This window comes from Lampris incognitus, chromosome 19, assembly GCF_029633865.1.
Source record: "Lampris incognitus isolate fLamInc1 chromosome 19, fLamInc1.hap2, whole genome shotgun sequence".
Lineage (NCBI taxonomy): Eukaryota > Metazoa > Chordata > Actinopteri > Lampriformes > Lampridae > Lampris > Lampris incognitus.
In genome coordinates, this window is record NC_079229.1 from 20,549,689 (window position 1) to 20,575,061 (window position 25,373).

General features: G+C 46.2%; 1 protein-coding gene across 1 annotated transcript; it reads right to left on the reverse strand.

The window, feature by feature from the left end:
- Positions 1 to 454: 454 nt before the first annotated feature.
- LOC130129544 (zinc finger E-box-binding homeobox 1-like) lies at positions 455 to 22,283 on the reverse strand. Its single transcript, XM_056299112.1, has 7 exons — positions 22,141 to 22,283; positions 12,615 to 12,776; positions 10,476 to 10,678; positions 9,914 to 10,019; positions 7,679 to 9,438; positions 4,411 to 4,591; positions 455 to 3,633 (listed from the first exon to the last, which is right to left on the reverse strand). The coding sequence occupies exons 2-7, from the start codon at positions 12,712 to 12,714 to the stop codon at positions 2,747 to 2,749; spliced, it is 3,237 nt and encodes a 1,078-aa protein (XP_056155087.1). The 5' UTR covers positions 12,715 to 12,776; positions 22,141 to 22,283; the 3' UTR covers positions 455 to 2,746.
- Positions 22,284 to 25,373: the final 3,090 nt, after the last annotated feature.

Sequence of the window (25,373 nt, forward strand, 5' to 3'; positions counted from 1 at the left end):
CACAGTTGTGCGTCACTGTATCCCTGTTTGTATTTTTCATGGTTGGGGATGATTTTGATATATATATATATTTAATTATTATATTTTTATCAGGCCCTGTGATGGCCTGGCGGCCTGTACGTGGTGTCTCCCCGCCTGCCGCCCAACGACTGCTGGGATAGGCTCCAGCATCCCCCAGACCCTGAGAGCAGGATAAGCGGATTGGATAATGGATGGATGGATGGATCTAAAAGTCAAGGTGGACGGGCCGTTTTGTTAGGTAATGCTTGACACAGCTTGGGTCAGTGTTGGCTGTACTACAGCATAACAGCATAATATTTTCTTAAGCGTTTGGTTTGTCTTTTATTGTAACAGTGCACATTAAGTATTGAAAAGCAAGCTGTGGTTTGACAGCGCATGAGATATCAGAAATAGGGGCACTCAGTTATAACAATAATAGCCCAAACCACAGGTGTATAGTTGATGTATTTTATTGTGAGATGGGGAGTCATAAAAAATGAACCAAAAAATAAAATAAAATAAAAACAACAAAAATAAAAACAATCACTATAAAAAAAGACCCTATGGGGTGTTAAAAGGGGAAAGAACATATAAAAGGGTGTGGTTTTAACATGAACCATCCAAAGGAACAAATTGGCACAAACGAATGGAAACAAAACCAAACAAAACATAAGAACGTATGTCCATATTATTTTGGCTTGGCAAAAGGACAGTTTTCATGGTTAAGGATCATCCTTCAATACAACGGCACACTCATGCTATTAGACATACAATTAGTTTTCCAAAGTTCAGTAGCTTCATATTAGAGGGGAACGTAGAATAAAACTAACGTGAGAATGGATGCAGAGAGGTCACAGGTTCCAATTTTCAGGCGTGTAGGGTGCGGTTTTCTCTTCTTCCCGAGGAAAAACATCTTCTCATTTGTTCATAAGAAAAAAAAAACAAAACAAAAAAAAACAACACTTCGGTTTGCCGGAGTTGTATTGTTCCAGCCTTGTAGTCAGCTGCTGTTGGCATGGTTTGTTTGTTTCCATACTAAAATATATTATCGTATTAATACAAACTACAGTATTGTACACTACATAGTGTAATAAATAACCATAACGAAATATAAAAAAATAGGACACATAAATATAAAAGTTCTCTATAACTAAACAGACATACCCATATTCGTTGGGGGGGGGGATAATACTGCCATTGCTGAAAACATACAGTATACACAATGAAACAGAAACGAAATATATAAAAGAAAAGAGAAAACACTGACAAAATAATACTGACAGGTAAAAAAGAAAAAAAAACATTTGTCTGAATTAAACTCCTGGGGTTCATGTTTGCCTACATTTGTTACCTGAAAAAAAAAAGAGTGAGTGAGGGGCTTTTCACAATCTGTTAAAAACAAGTGCACTGGACAGGGTCTGAGGTGAGGTGGGGGGGCAGCTTTCATAAAGGGGGCGGGATGTGTACTTGCAAATAATGACACAACCACGCTTTTGTTGTCCGCCTGAAAACTATGTGCATTGCAGAGTCCTTCTCCGTCGCTGATTGCTCCGATCCGAAAGAGAAGCAGCTCATCTGAATATCTACGCCGTATGAACACACGGTAGGGTCAGTTCTACTCTATTGGGTCAGGTGGTTAGCCAAAGTCAACAGTATACCGGCTTATTAGTGGACATAGGTGGCGCTGCGATCACATGTGGGCCCCGATCGCAGCCACTAAGGTTTAACAGCAATATTCAATGGCACTTTTTGATATGCATGTTTCTCTTCTCTTCTTGTTTTTGCATAAGGCTGGGAGTGGGCTTGGGTGGGGGTGGGGTAGAGTAATGGGCGGGGGGGTCAAACAGCTTCTACATCCCCTTCCTGCTTTCTCTCAACATATAAAACACTGGTTTGTAAAGCGAGAGACAAAACCAATGGATCAAGGCTATGTACCTCCGTTTTTTTTAAGTATAAAAGGAAAAAAAAAGACAAAATATGGCTGAACATCCACTCTCCGTTGCTTTTTTTGTTTTTTTCATCTTAAGGCTGACAATCCGATCGGGATAAGGACAAATCTAAAGAGAAAGTTATGCTAACGTACGCTAGCGGGATAGCTCTAGTGCGGTAATACTGAAGGGTAGACGACATAACTCAACTGTTAGATCCATAGGTGAACCAAGCCACTTGTAGTGCACAGGATTTGTTTTTTCATTCTCATTTTCTTTCCAACTTAATAAAATACTGGTTTTTTTTTTGTTCATTGGCAATAAAAAGGTATAGAAATATCTCCCAACTGTACAAGCTTTTTCAAGGTTAAAATATGAGTGATAAAATTAGTAACACTGATAAAAAGAAATGACCCAAGGTGTTTTAGTAATAAAACATTATCTAAAACGTGTCGGCTCTAGCTTCCAAAGTCTGTATAATGCATTTCTTCCGCTGTTAAAATTCATGTGAGTCTTCATCTTCTTGTTTTCTTTACAAATCTTTTTTTTTTTTTTTACTAACAGTGAGAAATGGCTCTCCTGTGGTAAAGTCACTAGTATTTTCAGGCACACCTGGATTTCTACACAGTAGTGAACTGAAATGAATTGTCCGAGCAAACCAAACTTCGCCCTCTGCATTCTCCTCTCCTTTCCTCTGGCCTCGCGGGGGTGGGGTGGGGGGCACTGGGGAGGGGAGGTGGGGTTGGTTGGGGGAGAAGAGGGGAAAAAAACTGATTCTGTTTCATAGAAGGAGAGAATATAATCAGCGGTCTGGTCCGTCATTTATTTTCAGTATCTCCTTTCTCCTCCTGCGTCTGGCTCTCGTCTCCCGAAACCGGCCTCCCGTTTGTTTCACCTTCAGTCTCCCCTCCGGCCTCCCCCTCCTCCTCCACCCTCTTTTCCTTGCTTTCCTGCTCCGCCTGTACCGGCGTCACTCCGTCTTCCATATCCATTGCCGTCTTCTCGTCCCCCTCCCTAACCTCCTCCTTTCCCTCAGCTTCCTCCTCCACCTCCTCTTGCCTTGTGTCTGGCTCTTTCTCTGGCTCTTCCTCTCTTTGCTCTTCTACCTCCCTCTCTTCCTCTTCCTCCTGTTTCACTTCTACACTCAGCTCCTGCTCCCCCTCTCCCCCCATCACTGCTCTCTCTACTCCTTCCTCCTCCTCTGCTTCTTCATCCATACCAGTGTCCTCCTTTTCCACCTCTTTCTCTTCCTCATCATCCCCTCCTTCCTCTCCTATCTGCACCACCTGGATGTCATACATGTCCACAGCTCCCTCCTCCTCCTCCTCTTCCTCCTCCTCTTCCAGTTCCTCCTCGCTCTCCTCATCCTCCCTGGTGCTGCTCCCTCGTTCATCCGAGTCCTGATGGGAGCGGGGCGAGGGCCCGGGCCCCCGCACCTGGCTCAGGGCCTCCATCTCCACCTGTGCCTGCGCCTCCACCTCCTCCTCGGGGCTCTCCCTCCCTTCTCCTTGGCCCTGTGCCTCCTTCTTGCAGTAGGAGTAGCGATGGTTCATGTGTTGGGAGTAGGAGCCCGAGTGGGAGAAGCGCTTGCCGCACTTGTCACACTGGTACGGCTTCTCCCCTGAGTGGAGCCGCATGTGTTCGATCAAGTGGTGCTTGTGTTTGAAGGCCTTGCTGCAGATGCCGCACTCGTGGGGTCGCTTCCCTGCAGCGGGAGAGAATAAAACACATCGTAAACATTCAACGCCTTTGTCCAGGAAAAAAAGAAGAAGTGAGGAACAGGCTGAGAAATGGGAAGGGGGGTTAAAAGGATTAAACTGCCAGTGCGGTCGTGGTGAATGTGACGGAAACAGTGCCAACGCCTGAGAGGTCTGTAACGTCTGTCATCAACGTATCCAAGGAGAAAACAATACAACAAAATCACAACAATTCTGCCTGAAAACCTTCAAGGCCACTTTATACGCAACGGGAACAACTAGTTTCAGGCTAGGTGAGGTCATTTGGAGCTGAAAACTGTGGTTCCTCGCCAGGTATCAGGGTAATAAAGAAACTCTGAGAGTGTTGACCTGGGCTTGGCCAAAGAATCATCCATGTTCTCAGAGCATTTCAAATCACTACCAGAGCTCGGCTGCTGTTGCAACATTCGGGGCTTCACATGAGAAGGTAATGTAGCTGGCAGTGCAGAGGTGGGGAGTTGGCGGAAAGTAATTCTCAGACCTCTTCTGCGCGCATTGAGTAATACCTACAGGAATGGAGGTGTCCACCCTCTGCCGCTCTCCGTGGTGGAAACACTGCAGTTTGTAAAAGCTGAAAATTCCCCTTTCACTTGTACTCTGACTCATCTCTCCCAGGGGCTCAACAGTGAGCTATTGCGAGTTCCGGTCGGAGCTGTTCACTCAGTCCATCTGAAATTTATGGCCAAGCTTTGTTTTTTCGTTTTTTCTGGGCAGGTTGAATAGAAACAGGAGAACATTTCAGTTACCTGTATGTTCATATTTATGTCTCAGCAGTGAGCTGCTCTTCTGGAAGATCTTGTCACACAGGTCGCAGGCGTACATGCCGCTCTCCGTCTTCTTCATCTTCTTTCTTGGGGGGCCTGAGTCTGAGTCGATCTGCTCCTCCGCGACAGGCGTGCCCTCGGAGCTGAGCTCTTGCTTCTCCTCCTGAAGGACATGAGAAATTGTAATGTAGATGAATAAGACTAACAAGTAAAATCATCCCCCCATAATCTGCTCTGCCCCTTTCTTATCTTTGAAAAATGTTCAGAAATAGGAAGAGTGTGTGTGTGTGTGTGTGTGTGTGTGTGTGTGTGTGTGTGTGTGTGTGTGTGTGTGTGTGTGCTCCTAGCACATACAAGAAAGGAGGAGTGAGAGGAGTAAGTGGTGGGTTGGGATCAGACTAGTTCAGTGGACGCAGTAACTTTCATATTTTTTGCATGTGGACAGATGTACTTGGAAACACAAGTATTTAAGTCTGCATGCCTATGGCACCACCAGAACCAGTGAGGTACGGTCAGGACTGGGCAATATATCGATATCATATCGATATCATGATATCGATAGGTATAGTCTGGGATTTAGGATGTCATAATATCTTGATATGGCATAAGTGTTGTCCTGGTTTTAAAGGCTGTATTACAGTAATGAGATGTGATTTTTGAACTTACCAGACTTTTCTAGCTGTTCTATTATTTGCCATTACCCACTTAGTTATTATATAGGCATTACTGATGATTATTTATCAAAAATCTGATTGTTTAAATGTTTTGTGAAAGCACCAATAGTCATCCTCACAATATTGTCACAATATCAATATTGAGGTATTTGGTCCAAAAATATTGTGATTTTTGATTTTGTCCATATCGCCCAGCCCTAGGTACAGTGTTAGCAGATTTATGACAGGAAATGTGGCAATCATCTGAGATTTCATTCAGGACTGATGTCTTCATAGAAATGAAGCCATTTTTTTACTCAAAAAGATTATTCAAGTGTTAAGTTACAGTTTAACATCTGCGTTGGAGTGACGCATTTCTGTTTATTTCCAGGAAAAATGCTAGGAATTAATCATCCGGAACATAATAGCAGTGAACTGTGTGTGTGTGTGTGTGTGTGTGTGTGTGTGTGTGTGTGTGTGTGTGTAAGAGTGTGTTTGTGGGTATGTGTGAGTGTATGCATTTGTGTAAAAGGAAATGATACTGTGTGCCAAACCATGTCATATCCTGGTCATGACTCTCCTGATGCCCTTGTGAGATTAAAATGAAGGATTCTGTTTACAGGGACGGTGAGTAAAACCAACAAGTCGATCTCACCATCTTTTCCTTGGCCTAAAAATCATCTGTGATTCAACTATGTGCCAGTCATCCGGAGCACTCACACAGCTCACTTATGAGCACACCTACAGTTTTCTAATATGAGTGCACCAGTAGGAATACTCCCACTGACAAAGCGAGAGATTATGTGAGGTGATATTAAGGAACTGATATATACACAGGGCACTTTTTTACATGGCAGGTCTATGCCAATCCACTTAACACGAAAGCATAATACAACAACAGTAAATCAATGGGGCAGGCAGAGGTGGAGCATTTAAACGGATTCAAACGGATCAATAGAGACTCTGCAGTAAAGTGCGGCCTCTTGTCCTCTGGGTGACAGCCCGGGAAAATCACTCACACACAGATAGATCTGGATCCATCATTATGGACCCATTAGGTGTCCACAAAATGAAGAACTATTATGGGCTATCATTTTACAGGAGCTGAATTCTGACATTTCTATATATGACTTATTGATTAGATTTCGGATGTTTTCGAACAATCTATCATGTACTAGCATTTTTTGTTTGTTTGAATGATGATAATGATATGGACTGAGGGTTTTGACTGATTGCTCTGAAGAGGGAAAACCTATCTTGATTCTGACCCACTTGTCTGTTAAAATGGCTACTGTGTGAGAGACTCCAGGCCATTCCTAACTGTAAATCAATAGGCAGAGCTTAAAGCTGTTCAACATGGCTGACATCCACTCGAAAAGTGACACCCAGCTAGGAGTGCCTGGCTGCAGCCTGCAGAATGGGGCGGGGTTCAACGTTGAACGTTTAAACTCATCCCTAACACTAACCCTAACCCCAACTCTGTTTAACCCTGCCCAAACCAAAGTCCAAACCAATGAAATCGACATTTAACCCCATGCAGCCAGGTATACTTCCAGCTAATAGACAAGTAAAGTTGACTAAACAAACAATGAATAAAAAAACAAAAAACAAAAAACTGATCAGACTCTCATAGTCACCAGGTCTGGGTAATAATTTAATATTACTGTTTATCTTATGGTATTGTATTGACATGAAATTTGGATATTGTCATTGTGATACACAACTCATTCATTCATTCATCATCAGCTGCTTCTCTGGGGTCAGGTCGCGGTGGCAACAAGCTGAGTAGGGCACTCCGAACGTCCCTCTCCCCAGCAACGCCCTCCACCCCTCGTGGGGGATCCCAAGGCGTTCCCAGGCCAGACTGGACATGTAGTCCCTCCAGCGAGTTCTGGGTCTACTCCGGGGTCTCCTCCCAGTTGGACGTGCCTGGAAAACCTCCAAAGGAAGGTGCCCAGGAGGCATCCTAATCAGATGCCCGAACCACCTCAACTGGCTCCTTTCGACGCAAAGGAGCAATGGCTCTATTCCGAGCTCCCTCCGGATGGCTGAGCTCCTCACCCTATCTCTTAGACTGAGCCCACACACCCTACGGAGGAAACTCATTTCAGCTGCTTGTATCTGCGATCTCACCCTCTCAGTCACTACCCAAGGCTCATGACCGTAGGTGGGGGTTGGAACAAAGATTGACTGGTAAATTGAGAGCTACAATTGATACTCAACTTTGTTGTTTAAATTGACATTAACAAAAATCTACTTCCTAAGATCTCTCACAAAATTAGGTCTGAAATATTGAAGTATTATTTGAAAACTAGTTTGGTTTGATATTATACTTTATATTACCAAACAGTTCAATGTGATGAACCTAAGTTGTATTCTTAAATGTGGTATTTTTTGCAGATATTGTGACATATATTGATAGTGTAAAATTTCCAACAATTATTGTGATAGTAATACTTCCAATATCGCCCTGCACTTGTAGTCACTGCATAGCAACAGAATAACAGCTAGTGATAATTAAAGAACAATGCATGCCTCGCTGTTTGTTGTTTGTGTGCATTAATTTCATTTTGCTGTATTGAGATTGGAAAGTTCACCTTGATTCCATTGAGGTGGATGAGCTTTTCCTGTGTTTCCGTCCCAGCAGGGCTGCTTGCTGTAGTGGTATAGGTGTAGGCCAGCTGGGGGATGAGGATAGTCTGTTTGTTGGTGGTGGTGAGTGCCCTTAAGCACGGCATGCGGCTCTGGTCAGTGATAGCCACCAAGGTGGGTAGCTGAGTGGTCATAATGTTGATGGGATTGGCACTTTGCTGGCTGGCGTAGAGTGAGACGGGGCTGGCATGGCTTCCGCCTGTGGTTGAGAGTGGCAATGACTCTTTCTTTGTGCAAGTCAAGTTCAGGGGTTCGTCCTGATTGGTGCAGCCAAGGGAAGGGGTGGAGTACATACGGACTTTGTTCGCCACCTTCTCCGCTTCATCTCTGGTGGGCTTTGGCAGTGACAGGTCCAGGGGTCCCTCAGTGCTCTGAGGGGTTTGGGCTTGGATGGGACCCCCGGCTGTCAGATTTAGTGGTGAGGGGGAGGCCGGCGAGCTGTGAGAGCCGTTGACCTCTGCTGGTGTTGCCTCTGTGGGGCTGCCCTGGGTAGCAGAGGGGCTCATAGTGCCCATGTCCTTCCCTGGGACCAGAGATACCACACTGTTAGTTTCACAGGCATCTTCCTCCTCTGAGGGAGGAGTTGGGGCACCCAAGGATATCTGACCTTCCTGCATCTTGTCAAACCACTTCTTGACCACGTGGGTGGGCAAGCTGACTGAGTCAGAGATCTTGGCCAGCTCATCCTTCGTGGGCTCTGCGTTTAAGGCGAAGTAGGCCTTGAGCAGGGACAAAAGGTTCTTGGGCTGGTTGCATAGCCCTCCGTCTGCCAGCAAAGTGGCAATAGCAGACTCAGACTTATCCAGGCTAGTTCCATTAAGCCTGTGACTGTCCTTCTTGCAGTGCTTGAGGGCATGGAGTGCCTCCAGCCCTCCGGGACAGCTATCACACAGGAGACAAGTTTTAGTGGTCTTCCCCTCCTCTTCAATGTCTTTAGTCTCTTTGTCCCTAGTACCTCTGATGGTGAGGTCTTCAGGGAGTTTCTGGGCCTTGCAGGCCTCAGTGCTGACCTGGGCTGTGGTGACAGGCTGAGGCTCCGTCTTCAGATTTTGAGCTGTGAGCTGGGCCTGGTTGGGGTCCACACTGTAGTTGATGATGATCTTCGCATTTCCATCCTGGCCCATGATAGGCAGACTGATGGCTGAGATGAGCTGTTGCTGGGGGTGAAGTGTTCCAGTGGCTAACCCTGTATTCACCTGTCCCTGGCCCTTGGTGTTGTTTTCAAGCACCTGGCGAATCATGTTACTGTCCACTGCTACTTTGAGTACGTTCTGCAGGTCCGCCAGGTTGATGCTGATGGGTGACACCAGCCCCACGGTGGGCAGCACCACTGCCTGCACTGCACCCTGCATGGGAGCTGCTGCGCCCCCGTTAAACACCCCACCGTTCACTCCGCTGGCTGGGGAGGTCATGACAACTGGCTTGTACTCGTATTCCACTGGCTCGCTCTTGATTTGGTTGAGAGGCAGCTGCTCCTGCAGCGGCTTTCCGTGTTCCAGCTTCTCCCTGATCTGAGTGCGGAGGGAAGAGGGCGATGCAGGCAAGGCTGGAGATGGACACTGGGTCTGAGTCTTGTTGTTCCCGGAGCGCGGTCTGCCGTTGACTGAGATGACGCTGATGCACTTCTTACTGCTGATGTGGGAGCTGTAGGAGCCGGAGTGAGAGAAGCGTTTCTTGCAGTTGGAGCACTCGTAGGGTTTCTCCCCTGTATACAGTCAGCAAGTGCAGACAGAGAGACAAAGAGAGAGAGAGAGAGAGACCAAAGGGGAGAGAGCCACAGACTTCCATTAGTAAATGGAGATGGATGAGCAGGCTAGGCTATGAGCTATAAGGCAGGAAAGAGCTCTAATGCATTTCAATGATGCTTAAACGCAGATGTAATAGCACCACTGGGAAATGCCCCTCTCTAATTGCTGTCTCGTGATGCCAAAAGAAACACAATTATGGCACATTAAGAAAGAGCACACATTGAAGTGAAACTCGATCAAGGATATCTAAACACAGCAAACTGGCTTAAACATAAATAAAATGCAAATATTGGACTGGTGGACATCAAAACATCTGTGGCCAGTTGGGAACAATTCCAACAGGGAATTAGAGCATGTGCACTACCTCCATTTCTCAGAAAGCATGCTCACACACACACAAATAAGCCATGGTGACAGAGGTTGTCCGCTCACCGCTGTGGATGCGTAGGTGCTCCTTCAGGTGGTGCTTATATTTAAAAGCTTTGCCACATTCAGTGCACTTGAATTTTCTGTTGCCCCCTGACTGTGTGACATGTCTCTGTCAAAAAGAAGGGGGAGTGGGGTCATTCAGACTGACAATGAAAACATGGCCTTTGTACTGCTGCTAATTCACACCATGCCATTAATCAATCCAGGACAAAAGTTCATTTTTGTTATCATGTTTGGAAGCAAGTTGTCTTCCTGCCTGCAGTGGAAATTGCTGAAGCAACAAAATTAACCTTTTACATTTTAATACACACCTTTAAACAACAATATTAGTACTCATTTGCTATAGCACAACACATTCTGTATGCTCTTCCAACAGGACTGACCCAATCACAAGCAATCCAGCCACACCGAGGGGAAACAATTAATTGGTTATTGAAGGTTAATTGAAAATTGAATCAATTAAACTTACATGTGTCATGCAGACAAATAGCTAGAATTTCAAACAAAAGCAAACATGTTTTTGTTGTATACTAGAACACTAACTAGGCGGTTGCTGTGTCTGTACCTGGTCTCGGCCAGTCTTGTGAGCTGTCATGTGTCTCTCCAGTTGCGTGCGGTACGCAAAAGTGTAGCTGCACTGGGAGCAGCTAAAGTTGTCCTCGCTCTTCTCGTGCCTGTACTTGATGTGCTCCTTCAGGGAGCTGTAGCGTTTGTAGCCGCGTGAGCAGTAAGGACAGGTGAGCAGCTGGGAGAATGCATCAGGAGTTCCTGAGTGGAGGAAAAAAACAAAACGGGAAAGAAGGCGCATGACACTTGATGTGTGTGAGAGTGGATCGGGGAGGAGAAGGCGGTAGGTGAGGGTGGGTGAAAGCGGTTGTTTAAACCAAGAGTCAGGAGGGAGGGTTCTTTGATGTTTGAGACAGACTGTCACAGTCACACTCCTCTGCTTATTTCACTATTCGGTGAGAGGTCCTCCCCACAGGTAAACAGCCCTCAGGTAACCAAATGGGCAAATGTTGATAGATGGACCACAGGAACTTGTTGGGGTCTATGTGAACTAAGAATTGGACTTTTCGATCTCCTCATTTAATATGTGCATTTCCTGCTAACTTTCAAACCCAAACAAAAAAACCAAAAGATTTCACATGACTGATCCCATCATTTGATGACCCCTGTTGTCTGTATTAGAAGTGTTTCACAATGACGCCCACACAACGTCGGATGTGAGGCGAGCTGGGTAAACAACCACCGTCTGGATCCAAGCTGGTACACAGAGAGCTCAGTTCTGCATACAGACTTGTCCTGGCTGCCTGGCTCCCACACAGGTAAAGCATTACTTCGTTAACAGGTGATGTATTAAGTTCCCTGCAGGCCAGGTGAGGGTCTGGCGATGGGAACGAACACATTATCACCCAGGTAGCCGTGAGTCACTGCTCGCACAGACGTGACAAATTTACTCAGGTGTTGCCGTTTCTCTCTTCCCCCACCTTTTTTTCCCCTCAGTGGTGGCAGGTAAAAGCCAAAAGCTTGGAAGCCATAAAGACCCCAGTGTGCTGCACTTAACAAATTGCTGTGTGTGTAATGACGTTTGAGCGCTGCCTTAATGGGGTGGAGTTTACACCTGGGGTGAAACGGAGCAGGTTGAATGATCTCCTGGGTAAGGGTGGAGGGGGTGTGTGGGGGGGATAATTACAACGAATGTGCAGTTACATTCTGAGAGCTCAGTGACTAAGAGCTCTGATGTGGAAATGATGGTGCGCATTCAAATGAGGCACTATAACTTCATTTTGCACACTGCTGATAAACTGATATAATTAGCATTTTATTCTATTAATGCACCAATTATAGAACAGATTATTGGGAAGGAATATTTTTCCCTTACTTAAAGGGAAACAAACACGATTTTCAACATTATATATACGTAATCCAGCAAGTCAAGTAAATTCTTTATGAGACAGTACAAGCCTGTTTCATGCCATAAGCAATCATCCCAATTGCTTATGGCATGAAACAGGCTTGTACATAAAGAATTTACTTCACTTACTGGATTATTTTGCTCCTTATTTGTTGAGCACTTTGTTTTGAGCCCACCATTGAGTGTTTCTTTAAAAAAAGTTATATATACGTATATATATATATATATATATATATATATACACACACACACACACACAGACATAGTAGGGATAACGCTCCATTAGCAGTTATAATACGTAGCTTTCCTCTGTGTGTCTCTGAAACGCCACCAAAATTGTGTTCGTTGGTGATGTCACTGGCGGACAATCCATGAATGTGAAAACTCACTTCCTGGTTTGCTGCTAGGTTGTGTGGCATAAGAAAATGTGAGCAACAACACTACATTTGATAGCATTTTTATCAAAATTTTCTCATCCAGCTAGTATATGCAGTATTGGTATTTGTAGTTTCTTATATTATGTAGCCTATCGGCAAAACAGGAAGTACATTTTCCCATTTACAGACTGTCTGCCAGTGATGTCATCAGTGGACACAATTTCAGCGATGTTTCATAGACACAAAAGACTGCTTAGTATTATGGCTGCTAATGGGTTGTTACCCATATGTACATATATGTAGAGATAACGTTGGAACATCATGATTGTTTCCCTTTAATAAAAAGCGGTGCTTTCTTAGTTTTCGGTATTGGAAATACAACTGTGAAAGGTGTTGGGTCGTGTAACGGTACCATTCTCGTCGTGGCCGCTGGTTTCAGGCGTCCCTTGGCGTTGCGGTTCGTCCTCAGGGGCCTCGGGGTAGATGACCGCCGTGTCTCCTTGCTGCAGCATCTCCTCCACCAGCGCGTCTGTACTGACGTCATCCTCACCATCCGACACACACTCCTCCTTCACTGGAATGGGGCAACAATCACACACACACATACATGAAAAAAAAAAAATAGCACAAAGAGAAGAAACTGAACTGAATTTTCACAGAAGAAACCCAACTTGTCTTGATCCTGGCTTGTTTTAAAGGTCTCACATGGTTCTTGTTGTTTGAATATTTATGCTTGCTGTGCGCATAAATCCTTTAGATATCTCCATGAAGTGCGATAATCCAGTAATCGCAAGGTGGAGGCAACAATAAATGAACCATCTTACTAACAAAGCCCTTTATCACGGCATATTCACCAGCATGAGGTATACAGTGTAGGGGGAGCGCCCTGTGTGCCACAGATAACAATAGCACAGAAAACTAATTAGCGTCAAAGGGCAACAGGCTACTACTGTACAAGCTTTGAGGAGCTCTTTGTGGGAACCAAATGGCATGGCTCTATTCACAGTGTTAGGTAAGGTACTTATTGAGACTGGGACAGATAATTAGATGGTGTAACTGTTCTCACATATTGTGGTGGACAGATGCCACACAGGCACTGTACAAAGGCATGCACGCTCACACACATCACATCACATTCTCTCCAGAGAGGCTCTGGCCTTCAAACGCGGCTATAATATCCCAGCAAATGAGAACCTACATTTGGAAGTGGCTTTTTTCCTTCTCCCCGTCACATGTGCCTGTATAGCTATAGTTTAACAAGCACTAATTACCGAGCCAAGGTTTATAGGAAACGTAACCTGAGGACGGAGTTTAGGATCTACTGTACAAAAGCTTCCTTCCCTCTTTCCGTCTCTATACTCTCACGGCTCTTCCTGAACTGGATAAGGGAACTGAGGTGTAGTGTGTCTGCGATTAAACCGAATGTTAAATTGTATTCCTCTATGGCTATGGAAGTGGACATACTAACTGTGTCATTTCCGGCGAGGAATTAAAAGGATGACCTGAGAGCAAAGTTCAGCTACTGAGAGTACAAGTCTGTTGGACAGATGTTTTGAATATGGATTTCTGCAGAACTTCCCTGCTCGGTTGAGATTTGTGGTTTATGGTTTGTGCATTGTGCATGTGTTGTGTTTGTGTGTTTGTGGACCAGGCCAGCTGTGCCCTCCTTGGGGATGTGGTAACGTGTAGTGCTCCATGACTCACCAGAGTCAAGTGAATAACCAGTACTCTGACGTACAGCTCAGATAGGAATTAAATCATGGCACCTTGACACAACTGGAAAACAATGAGTACACACATATAAACGCAAGATATGCACATATGGGCGTCCGGGTAGTGTAGCGGTCTGTTCCGCTGCCTGCCAACACAGGGATCCCGGTCTGAATCCCCGTGTTGCCTCCGGCTTGGTCAGGTGTCCCTACAGACACAATTGGCCGTGTCTGTGGGTGGGAAGCCGGATGTGGGTATTTGTCCTGGTCGCTGCACTAGCGCCTCCTCTGGTCGGTCGGGGCGCCTGTTCGGGGGGAAGGGGGAACTGGGGGGAATAGTGTGATCCTCCCACGTGCTACGTCCCCCTGGCGAAACTCCTCACTGTCAGGTGAAAAAGCAGAAGCTGGCGACTCCATATGTATCGAAGGAGGCATGTGGTAGTCTGCAGCCCTTCCCGGAAGAGCAGAGAGGGTGGAGCAGTGACCAGAACAGCTCGGAAGAGTGGGATAATTGGCCGGATACAATTGGGGAGGAAAAGGGGGGGAAACCCCCCCCCCCAAAAAAGATGTACACATATGCATATACCCACACTGAAGTGATTATCGGTTGCTGTTGCCATTAGAGAATTAGAAAAATGCTCAACAACCGTTTTTCCATGAGAAAACCGAGACGATAAATAAATCAAAACTCAACATTGTGAAAAAAAACCACAAGGAAATGCTATGACATTACATTTGATCCTGGTTTTTGTTTACAGAGGGTGTGTTGATTATTTTATCGCTTCTTTTTAGTCAGCTTGTTCGCTTTTTCGGAGCCATTAACATGCTACTTTGTTGATTAAACACGAGTCTGATCATGCCTGCATGACTTTCATTTTGTTAGCACCAAAGGTGTATTTTTATCCAGTTAATGGCTCAATTTCATCACAGAATTTAGGTCATGGGCGAATATCTTTCCAGCAAAAAATTTTAACACCGGAATACCGCTGCCACAAAGTGAACCCAGGACAGGAAACAGAATGAAAGAGGTGTGTGCAAATGAAAAGGTGTGCATGTGCACAGCAAGAGCAAGAGTTTGGAAGAGAGAGTGATGGGAAAATGTGATTTTGGGATGATGCGCTCAGGTTGGGGCCACATTAAGGGTGCTCATCCTTAACAGCGAGCACCAAGCTTTTCCTCCATGACCTCCATAATAACACTGCTCTCTGCAGAGTGGTTCTCTTCTTCGTAACCGTCGACTTGTGACATGAAAAGTACCAATTCCTAACAGGCGGTACAGGCAGATGCAACAAAAAGCATGTACAGCATTTGTCAAAAAAAAACAACAACAGATAAAAAGCTGTGGGGCTTTGAGAGAGCTGAAATGCCCCCATCCCCAGCACACACAGCTTCCACACAAACAAACACACCTCTAGGCTACTGAATGTCGAGTGTGTGTGTGAGTTAGGGTCCCAGTTGGGGGTCTATGGTGCTAAGGTGTGACAAACTGATTTCCCCAACACATGTGCTTGTGTGTGTGTGTGTGTGTGTGTGTGTGTGTGTGTGTGTGTGTGTGTTCTTATTCAGCTATATCTGTGAGGTCCAATTTGAGAGTTTAACTGTAAAAGTGATGACTTTGGAAGTCATTTCAGTTGGCTTCCTCATCATTTCATCCTGATGAGGATGCAAACAGATGGAGGGGTAGGGGGCCAACTTGCTAAGAGAGGCAGCTGGGCCTTGTGGTCCAGCTGTACCCTTCTCTTAAACCTTTATTCCAAACAACAGCAACTGTTAGCTGGCCCTCACTTCTTCCAGGAAGTGTTTCAGAGTTAGGGCTTGGGTGTAGAGTTAAGGTTAGGATTAGCTTAGCATCAGAGTAAGGGTTAAAGTTAGCAATGTAGTTCTGATGATTAAGGATGGTTAAGGTGGGGGCTAGAGAATAAATGTAGTCAACGAAGGTCCTCACAGAGATAGAACAACAAACATGTTAATATGTGTGTGTGTGTGTGTGTCCCTCTCAGGTATTTGCTAAGTAAAGAAGCCTATGGCCAGAGGGGTTCATAACCAGGCTGAGACAGCTCTGTGCTCTTCGGCTGCTCCCTGGAGGTGAAACATCACACAAGCCATTTATGCGCTGACATAGGGATGTGAGTGCACTGCTGCATGAGTGGAAAATCTGTTAAAAAGGCAGAAATCCCTAGAAACTAGGCCCCTGAGAGGTCCCAGAAGGATATGGATAGTCTGTTGGTTTATTTTTAATGAACTAAATAAGTAGTTTTGCCTGTTTTTTTAAATAACTTTTTTATATCTTCATAGAGTTCATTGGCAATTCTTAAATAAAATGAGCAGACCACCCACTCTCCCACTTCTCTTCTCTCCTTCCCCTCTACTCCACTGACTGATCTCTGTAACATGATACAATGGTATCCCATGATGCACTTCCTGCACTGGCTGACCTTTGCCCCTGCTGCTTCCTGTGGTCGTGAATCTGGACCCATTCATAGCTTCTATCTTCGGTCCTATGTCGGGATGGGGCGAGAGACATATCAGCGATAAGGATTTCACCCAAACAGAACTGCAGCGCTGCACATTCTGACAAACAGTGTTGTAGTTAATCTATAAACAACAGGAAACGAGCCACAGAATAAATGAGAGGTTTCTCCAAAATCTAGGATGATTTAATTGGACCCGGTTTTGTATTATCAAACAGTAAGCCACTGCGGATACGCCTGTCAGCTATCCCGGTTCTCGGAGCTTCTTCCTGTCCTCTGCAAAGGGGTGACTCGGTTTGACCAAATATGACATAAGCTGGACAAGAATGTAGGAGTTGCCTCGTGTTTGTATATTTCAAACTAGGGATGTGCATTTGACCTGGTTTCCCTGTTCAAGTACTCCTATGAACTTAGAAATACCTACTTGAGTACTTGGTACTTTAATAGATGCACATATTATGTATGCAAATTAGCTAAATGCACCATGGATAAGTCTCGCTAAGGTTTTTCATTTTATGAATACACAAAATAAACATATGCAAACAAAATTAGTTTATAACTATTACCTGGGTAATCTAGGTAATCACTTTTGCCGACTGTCAGCGGCGCCAAGCGATGAGAGGTGAGATTACGTTTGTCTTCGTCCTTGACTTGCATTTGATTAGTCATGGAACACGTGTGCTTATGATAGTTCAGTTTGCTGTTGCACATCTTGGAGTCAACAACGTTCAGTATGCTATTGCACATCTTGCAGTCAACAATCGATCCACTGGTTTGCTCAAAATATCTCCGCTCGGTGGTCGCAGTTGTGTGTTAAGTGGCTTGATGTACTGCAATCATAGCTATTAATAGTCCTATTGAAATGAATGTAACATTTGATGTATATACTGTATATTGAAACATTTACACTGTTCAAAAAAATAAAGGGAACACATAAGCAATGCAATGCAGCTCCAAGTCAATCACACTTTTGAGATATCAACCTGTCCAGTTAGGAAGCAACACTGATTTGTGAATCAATTTCACCTGTTGGTAAATTGTCTAATTTCCACCTGGTGGAAATTAGATAATTTGCAAGACAACCCCTATAAAAGGAATGGATTTGCAGGAGGTGGCCACAGACCATTTGCCTATCCTCATCTTTTCTGGCCGATCTTTGGTTAGTTTTTCATTTTGCTAGTGCCCTCACCACTAGAGTTGGCATGAGGCTGTATCTGCAACCTACAGAAGTTGCTCAGGTAGTGCAGTTCATCCAGGATGGCACATCAATGCGTGCTGTGGCAAGAAGATTTGATGTGTCTCCCAGCACAGTGTCCAGAGCATGGAGGAGGTACCAGGAGACAGGCCAGTACACCAGGAGACGTGGAGGGGGCCGCAGGAGGACAACAACCCCGCAGCAGGACCGCTATCTGGTCCTTTGTGCAAGGAGGAACAGGAGGAGCGCTGCCGGAGCCCTACAAAACGACCTTCAACAGGCCACTAATGTGCAGGTTTCTGCTCAAACAGTGAGAAACAGAATGCATGAGGATGGTATGAGGGCCCGACGTCCACAATTGGGGCCTGTGCTCACAGCCCAACACCGTGCAGCCCGACTGACCTTTGCCAGAGAACATCTTGGTTGGCAGATTCGCCATTGGCGCCCTGTGCTCTTCACAGATGAGAGCAGGTTCACACTGAACACATGTGACAGACGTGAGAGAGTCTGGAGACGCTGTGGAGAACGTTCTGCTGCCTGAAACATCCTCCAGCATGACCGGTTTGGCGGTGGGTCAGTGATGGTCTGGGGAGGCATATCCTTGGAGGGCCGCACAGACCTCTACGTGCTAGCCAGAGGTACCATGACTGCCATTAGGTACCGGGATGAGATCCTCAGACCCATTGTCAGACCATATACTGGTGCAGTGGGCCCTGGGTTCCTGCTCATGCATGACAATGCTCGTCCTCATGTGGCCAGAGTGTGTCAGCAGTTCCTGTATGTCGAGGGCATTGATGCTATGGACTGGCCTGCACGTTCCCCAGACCTGAATCCAATCGAGCACCTCTGGGACATCATGTCTCGTACCATCCGCCAACGCGATGTCGCACCACAGACTGTCCAGGAGTTGACCGATGCCCTGATCCAGGTCTGGGAGGAGATCCCTCAGGAGACCATCCGTCGTCTCATCAGGAGCATGCCCAGACGTTGTAGGGAGTGCATACAGGCACGTGGAGGCCACACACACTACTGAGCCTCGTTTTGAATCGTCTTGAAGAATTTCCACAGAAGTTGGATCAGCCTATGTTCTCATTTTCCACTTTGATTTTGAGTATGATTCTGAATCCAGACCTTAATGGGCTAATGATTTTGATTTCCATTGATCATTCTTAGGTTATTTTGCTCTAAACACATTCCTCTGTCTAATAAATAAAGATTTTCAGCTGAAATATTTCATTCATTGAGGTCTATATTGTGTTTTTAGGTGTTCCCTTTATTTTTTTGAGCAGTATATTTATTAGCATTACAAACATGTATTCATTAATATGTCAATAATTAAATTAATTAAGACTTGCAAGTACATTAATCCCCCCCCCCCCTTTTCTCCCAATTGTACTTGGCCAATTGCCCCACTCTTCCGAGCCGTCCCAGTCGCTGCGCCACCCCCTCTGCTGATCCTGGGAGGGCTGCACACTATCACATGCCTCCTTCGATACATGTGGAGTCCCCTGCCGATTTTTTTCACCTGACAGTGAGCAGTTTCGCCAGCGGGATGTAGCGCGTGGGAGGATCACGCTATTCCTCCCAGTTCCTCCTCCCCCCTGAACAGGTGCCCTGACTGACCAGAGGAGGCGCTAGTGCGGCGCCTAGGACACATACCCACATCTGGCTGTCCACCCGCAGACACGGCCAATTGTGTCTGTAGGGACGCCCGATCAAGCTGGAGGTAACATGGGGATTCGAACCGGCCATCCCTGTGTTGGTAGGCAACGGAATAGACCGCCACGCCACCCGGACGCCCCACATCAACCATTTTCAAATGCTATGCTCATATAAACAAGTACTCGTCATTTGGAAGGTTGTTCAGAATTTTACAATAATCTCAACCACCCCTTGAAAATGGTGTACCTTTATCATTTCTCAGCGTTTGTCCAGATGAAAGTCTCATTGTACGTAATGGCTAAAATCTCACTGTTTGCCAGTGTGGCACAGTCCCTTGTGTCCATCAAGCCCACTCGTAATGGAGTTCGTCTTCCAGGGTCCTAGGGTTATATTTCCAGGTATTTAAACCTAACCACAAGCTGTCATTAAATGTCTTTTCTCCCGCACAATATCAAAAGCTCTCCAGCTTCACCCTGGCCATTCTCTTAGATGTAATGACCTTCTAGACTCATCAAATATGAAGGAGAAGCCCTCTCTCTCTTTCTCTCTCTCTCTCTGTCTCACTTCCTTTTCTTTTCCCGTGAGTCAGTCAGACAGTTCTTAGAGGAGGTTCAGGCTGCAGTTTACTCTGGTAATCCTGGGCTCCTCCACCGCTAGATAATCATTTAAGGAGTGAATGAGTAATGACAGTGAGCAGGGGAGTAGAGATACCATATAATCAAGAGGAAATATTTCGAGAGAGCGAGAAACTGGGAGAAGAGAGAGAGAGAGAGAGAGGGGAGGATGAAGAAAAAGGGAAGGAGGGAGGCATGCACGGATGGCAGTGTGCTGAAAAACCACCTTTCGGTCTTGGAACAGAGCGGTCTCAGGAGAAGGGGCGTCAAGGCTTTAATTTGAGCAAGTGGGGACGCACGGCGAGGAAAAGATTAGTGGGTGGCAGTCGCTTTTCGAGGTTGCGCCAGCAACTGCTCTGGTGAGCGAAACCATGGAACCAGGGGATGTAAGGAGGGAGAGTGAGTGGAAGGATGGAGGGATGAGAGAGAGGAGAGTAGAGAGAGGTGAGCTCCCTAAGAGAGAGCCAGGAATGGGGCTTGCTTCATGTTTCATCAGTCCAGTGTCAAAAAGTGACAGAGGACATGTTGCTTGATGTATGAGATGAGACTAGCAAAAGAGCGAGGGAGAAAGAGAGAGTGTGAGGGAGGGAGGGAGAAGGGGAGGTGGTAGATGGGGTTTGAGCGAAAGCAAAAGAAAATATGTGTGATTAGGCAGGACTCTGGAGCACGTCCATCTCTCTGGGCCGTCTCTGTGTTATTTGTGCTTTTGAAGTGTTTAATGCTCAGGGTGACTGGCCAAAGCCAGTGACATTATTCTTCCCCGATCTTTCCCCTTACGTGATGCAGGACAGACGGAGAGGACCAGGGAGATGGGATAATGGTGATGGAAATGACAGCATAGTATGAAGGGAGAGCGTGTGTGTGTGTGTGTGTGTGTGTGTGTGTGTGTGTGCACGTGCACCTAGAGAGCAAAACTTAATACAGAATACAATTCGGTTCCCGAACTGACCGATATTATGAGTTCAGTGTGTTGGCTGACAACACTCAACCAAGACAATCAGACCCAGTTTCGTTTGACAAGAATTTGAATGGATTCCCGATTCCCCCCCCCCCCCCACACCTAAACTGAAAGCGATAGGATCACTGGACATTTTCACTCATGTTTACTTCCGCCCTCTTGCTTAGTCATCGTGCTACCAAAGCACAAAGCCAGCCCAAGCCCAACACATCGCTCACCGTTAAGCACTCGGAGTCAAATTCACCGGCACCAATGCCCCAAAATAAACATGCCCATTGCTGACATATCGAGTCAAGAGTGTTTTGTTACATTACATGTGGGCCCATCACACTATTGCACAAACTATACTTGGCATGGGCCCCAGACCAATAACTTTGTGCACTTTTGTATGATGTGCGTGTGCATGGTCACTACCATAAATGCACATGTGTATGTATATACATACACATTCATAAGCAGATAGAAACAGCATGAGGTCAGGAGCATAGTGTGGTGGCCTTGGGCCCAAGTTGCAACGGCAACATCCTTCAGCACCTGCAATTGTTGTGTTTCGTGGAAATGGGGAGGGGGGCAGTGTGGGGTGACGTCAGCCCTTCCTGTGAGGCTGAGCTGCCACTGATGTCAGTTCCACATGGGGTGAGGTAAAGAGAAGTTCAGGGCGGCCCCTCCAATACCCACCAGTGCCATAAAGTTGTCCTCTGGCCCCATGGTCGCTGGCTATTTTCTCTATTTGAAGGACTCTGCTTCTGATGGCATTGTCCTTTTTTAATATCTTATTTCCTGGCTTAGTTGAAAATCCACCGTGTGTAGTACCTGTTTCCTTGCACTTGGTCATTCTACAATGAGACAAAGCCTGGCACTTTTGTACTCTGTGCAGATGTCAGTAGGACACGTCTCAACTTATCCTGCTTTATCTTAGCTGAGGTCAATAAGAGTGGCTACTTGAAAGCCGCAGTCAAACAATTGATGTCATGTAAAAAAAATTAATTGGGGGAAAAAAGAACATTTAACAAAGGTTAGCGTGAGAATTTTACATTCAGCTGGCGCTTTCATCCAGAGCAATTTACAGTGAGCAAGCGGGCGGGCGGGCGGGGGGTCAGCGCCTTGCTCAAGGATACCTGGTTGTTGTGGGTATCAACCCTAAGACGTTCTGCATCTCATTGCATTCGTTCTGCATTCTGTTATGAGACAACCCCTCTAACCGGGATTAACAAAAGGGGGGGGGGGCACGGACTTAAAGTGAGGAGAAATGTAATGTTGAAATGGTGGTTATGACCAACAGGAAGTCTTGTGCAATGTAAGTGGTTTGTAGTCGCCCGTGCGTCCCACCTCGCTCCCAGCAGCGCTCCCCGTTGTGCTCGTCGTCGGGCAGGGTGCTGTCGCAGTCAGCCCCGTCCGCCAGGCTGCCCTCCTCCTCCACGATGTGCAGCTTGTCCTCGTCATCAGAGTCTGTGCCGGTCTCCACCACATTGTTGTAGTTGGTCACTGCACAGGAGGAGAGAGAGAGAGGTTAGCATGACTAGTCCAATAGATGAATCCTCTGTTACCAAAAAGGAGAGGGGGGTGCACAGTCCACACATCTTTAGCGCTTTCTATGTATTTGATTCTCCAACAGACATGGCACAGACATGGTCTAGGTAGCTGAGGACCACCTCTCTGTAATTTTCCAGAGGAAGGTGGTGCAGAGGTAATGGGAGACGTGAAAGGGAGGTGACAGAGGAGGTTAAATAACGCTTATGTTTTAAAATGTCAATGCAATTAAACCTAACAATCAAGGGGAGTAGGGGGCGGGAAACACTAACTAAACGGACTTTGGCCTCATGAAGGTTGGTATGGGCATTATTTATTGCCATTTATAATTTGGTTTTCATGTGTGATAAATGTGAGCATCCGACCAAGCCACCAATTCCTTGCATGTCATCAATAAGGGACAGTAACATAGTGAGATGTTAACGTAGCGTGGAATGAGCAAACCTATTCAGATCCTGACTGTCTGATGTCATATGTGTCAGCGTCTCCTATGAGAACGGCTAATTGGCTGGAGCCTTGGAGATCATTCAGCACGCTGTGAGACGGAGGAACAACAGATGATATGGCACTGCTGGGAAAACAAACCACAGAACAACAGGCTCTGTACCTTGCACTGAGAGAAACAGAAACTCTCTCTCTCTCTCTCTCTCTCTCTCGCTCTCTCTCACACACACACACACACACACATTACGGTCCCTGAGATCATTAGATAGCAGACTGAGATGGTGGGTGCGTGCTGTGTGGGAGTTAGTGTGACCTGGCCAACTGTGTTATGGGCTGAAGGGGCCAGGAGACCGAGGCAGCCAGCCTGTATAGAGAGGGCTATTACTGGAGTAAATTTTCCTGACCGACTGTGTGTGCCAAGTGTGTGCGCACATTGTGTGCTTTGAGAGTATGTGTTTGTGCTCGTCTTTGGACTGTGTGTGTTTGTGTTGTTCTTTGCCTTCTCTATTCATTTCAACCCTCTCCCTTCATCTCTCTGTTCCACCCGTGGTATATACACCCACTCTTTCTCTTCCTGCCTCTCTCTCTCTCTCTCTCTCTCTCTCTCTCTCTCTCTCTCTCTCTCTCTCTCTCTCTCTCTCTCTCTCTCTCTCTCTCTCTCTCTCACCCGCTCGCTCTCTCTCCTCCAGTCTCTCTGTTCCACAGTAAGTGCTACAGATCCTCTCAGAGGCCAAATCAATCCTCCAGTGAGAGCAGCCCAGTCAGCACAGGGCCCAGGCTGCCATGCTGAAACCACCCCTGTTACTCTACCACAGTTCTCACACACACACACACACACATATACACACACACACACATACACACACACACACACACACACACACACACATATATACACGCACACACACACACACACACGTACACACACACACACACACACACACATATCACCCGCACACGTTAACTGAACATATGCTGCAAGTATGAGGTACCTGAACACACACGCCCACTCACACTCAAGTGCATGCACTAACGCACGCACACACATGCACACACACACACACACACACAGGTATATGTTTCTTTCTGTCTATCTTAACTCACCCCAACCTCGACCGCCCACCTCTGTGTGCGGCGTATGCTAATGTTTTTGTCGGTGGGAAATGTCGCTGGGGGATTCACAAGCCTCCATTCCAATCAATGAGAATTGTTTTGCAACCATGACAGCAAAGGCGAGCTCTCTTCTTCTCTCTGCATGGTGCAGGCCCGACAACTGGCTGCTATTCAAACAAACGAGCAGAGTTCAGGCTAAGGGGGGGAGGTTTGGGGCGGTGGGATGAAAGTATCGGTGCCGGTGTAGGAGGAGGAGGAGGAGAAGCAGGAGGAGGGGAAGCTATGTTGTTTGGTGAGCTCTTTGTAGGGGTCAACGTTGGCTGCAGTGCACCACCTCCTGACTTGTCGCCAGCTTTCATTTTCTTTTCTGTCTAATTCTCTTTCCTCTCTCTTACACTCCACTCAGAACATCAGTATTTTTTGCCCCTCCTCTCACTCTCCCTCTCTCTCTCTCTCTCTCTCTCTCACACACACAAACACACACACACACACATATCAGAGTTTTCTGTCAAAGTGACTCTGCCCGATGATGCATTGTCCTCTCTGCGGTTGAATCACAGCAGAAGGGACGATGACACTTCATTCTTGCAACAGGAGGTACTTTGGGGAGAGCCCGGGAGGCTGTTTGAGGCCACCGCCTCTCAGATGCAGAGCTGAGGTCAGCAGTAACGATGGCAAACACTCTCCACCAACAGAGCCAGAGAAAATGATCAACTATAAAGCTGTAGAAAGAAAATCGATGTGCTTGACGTTACAGACTAAGTGCGGAGATGGAAGCGAGGGGAAATAAAAATGGGAAACGCAGTGTGAAGACACGGTGAGGTCAAGGGAAGGCAGAGAGAGATGTGTGGCGAGGTTAGGTGGAAAGGGGCTCCTTGAGTCAAACGGTCCAAAGTGTTGCTGCTTAAGTGTGTGTTCCAACAGTAGATGTAACACCTCGCCTAAACAAAAGCTGAGGCCTCTTCGGGCTAACCGGCCAAGCGTTTGGACAGCTGGCCTCATTAGCGCTTGCACGCTAACCACACAACAGGAGGACAACTCCTACGCATGAGCCAACACATTGGTGGAGAAGATGAGAAGCTTTCTTCTCAAAAGTAACTTTTCAACGTAGGCTGCAGTATGTGGGGCACCTGAGAAAATAATTGCTTGTAACCATAGCATATGTTTGAAGTTAGGTCGTAGTCTCAGGCCATAGATCGAAACTTAACAAACACCCTCCCACACACATGCATTCTATGGATTTGTGTTATAGGCGACAATCAATGCGGGTTGGAAATAGCTTCAGCATAGACCTTCTTCATTATAGCTAACCTGTCCATATGATCCATGGGAGTCAACACACAAAGCTCCATAAATCAACCAACTGGTGTCTTTACCTGGGAAGACCTCAAGCACACTGATCCCAAAGCAAACACTCGCGTTCCCATCAAAGTGGCTGGTGCTGGCTGACATGCTGGTGTGAAGTGAGAGCCTCT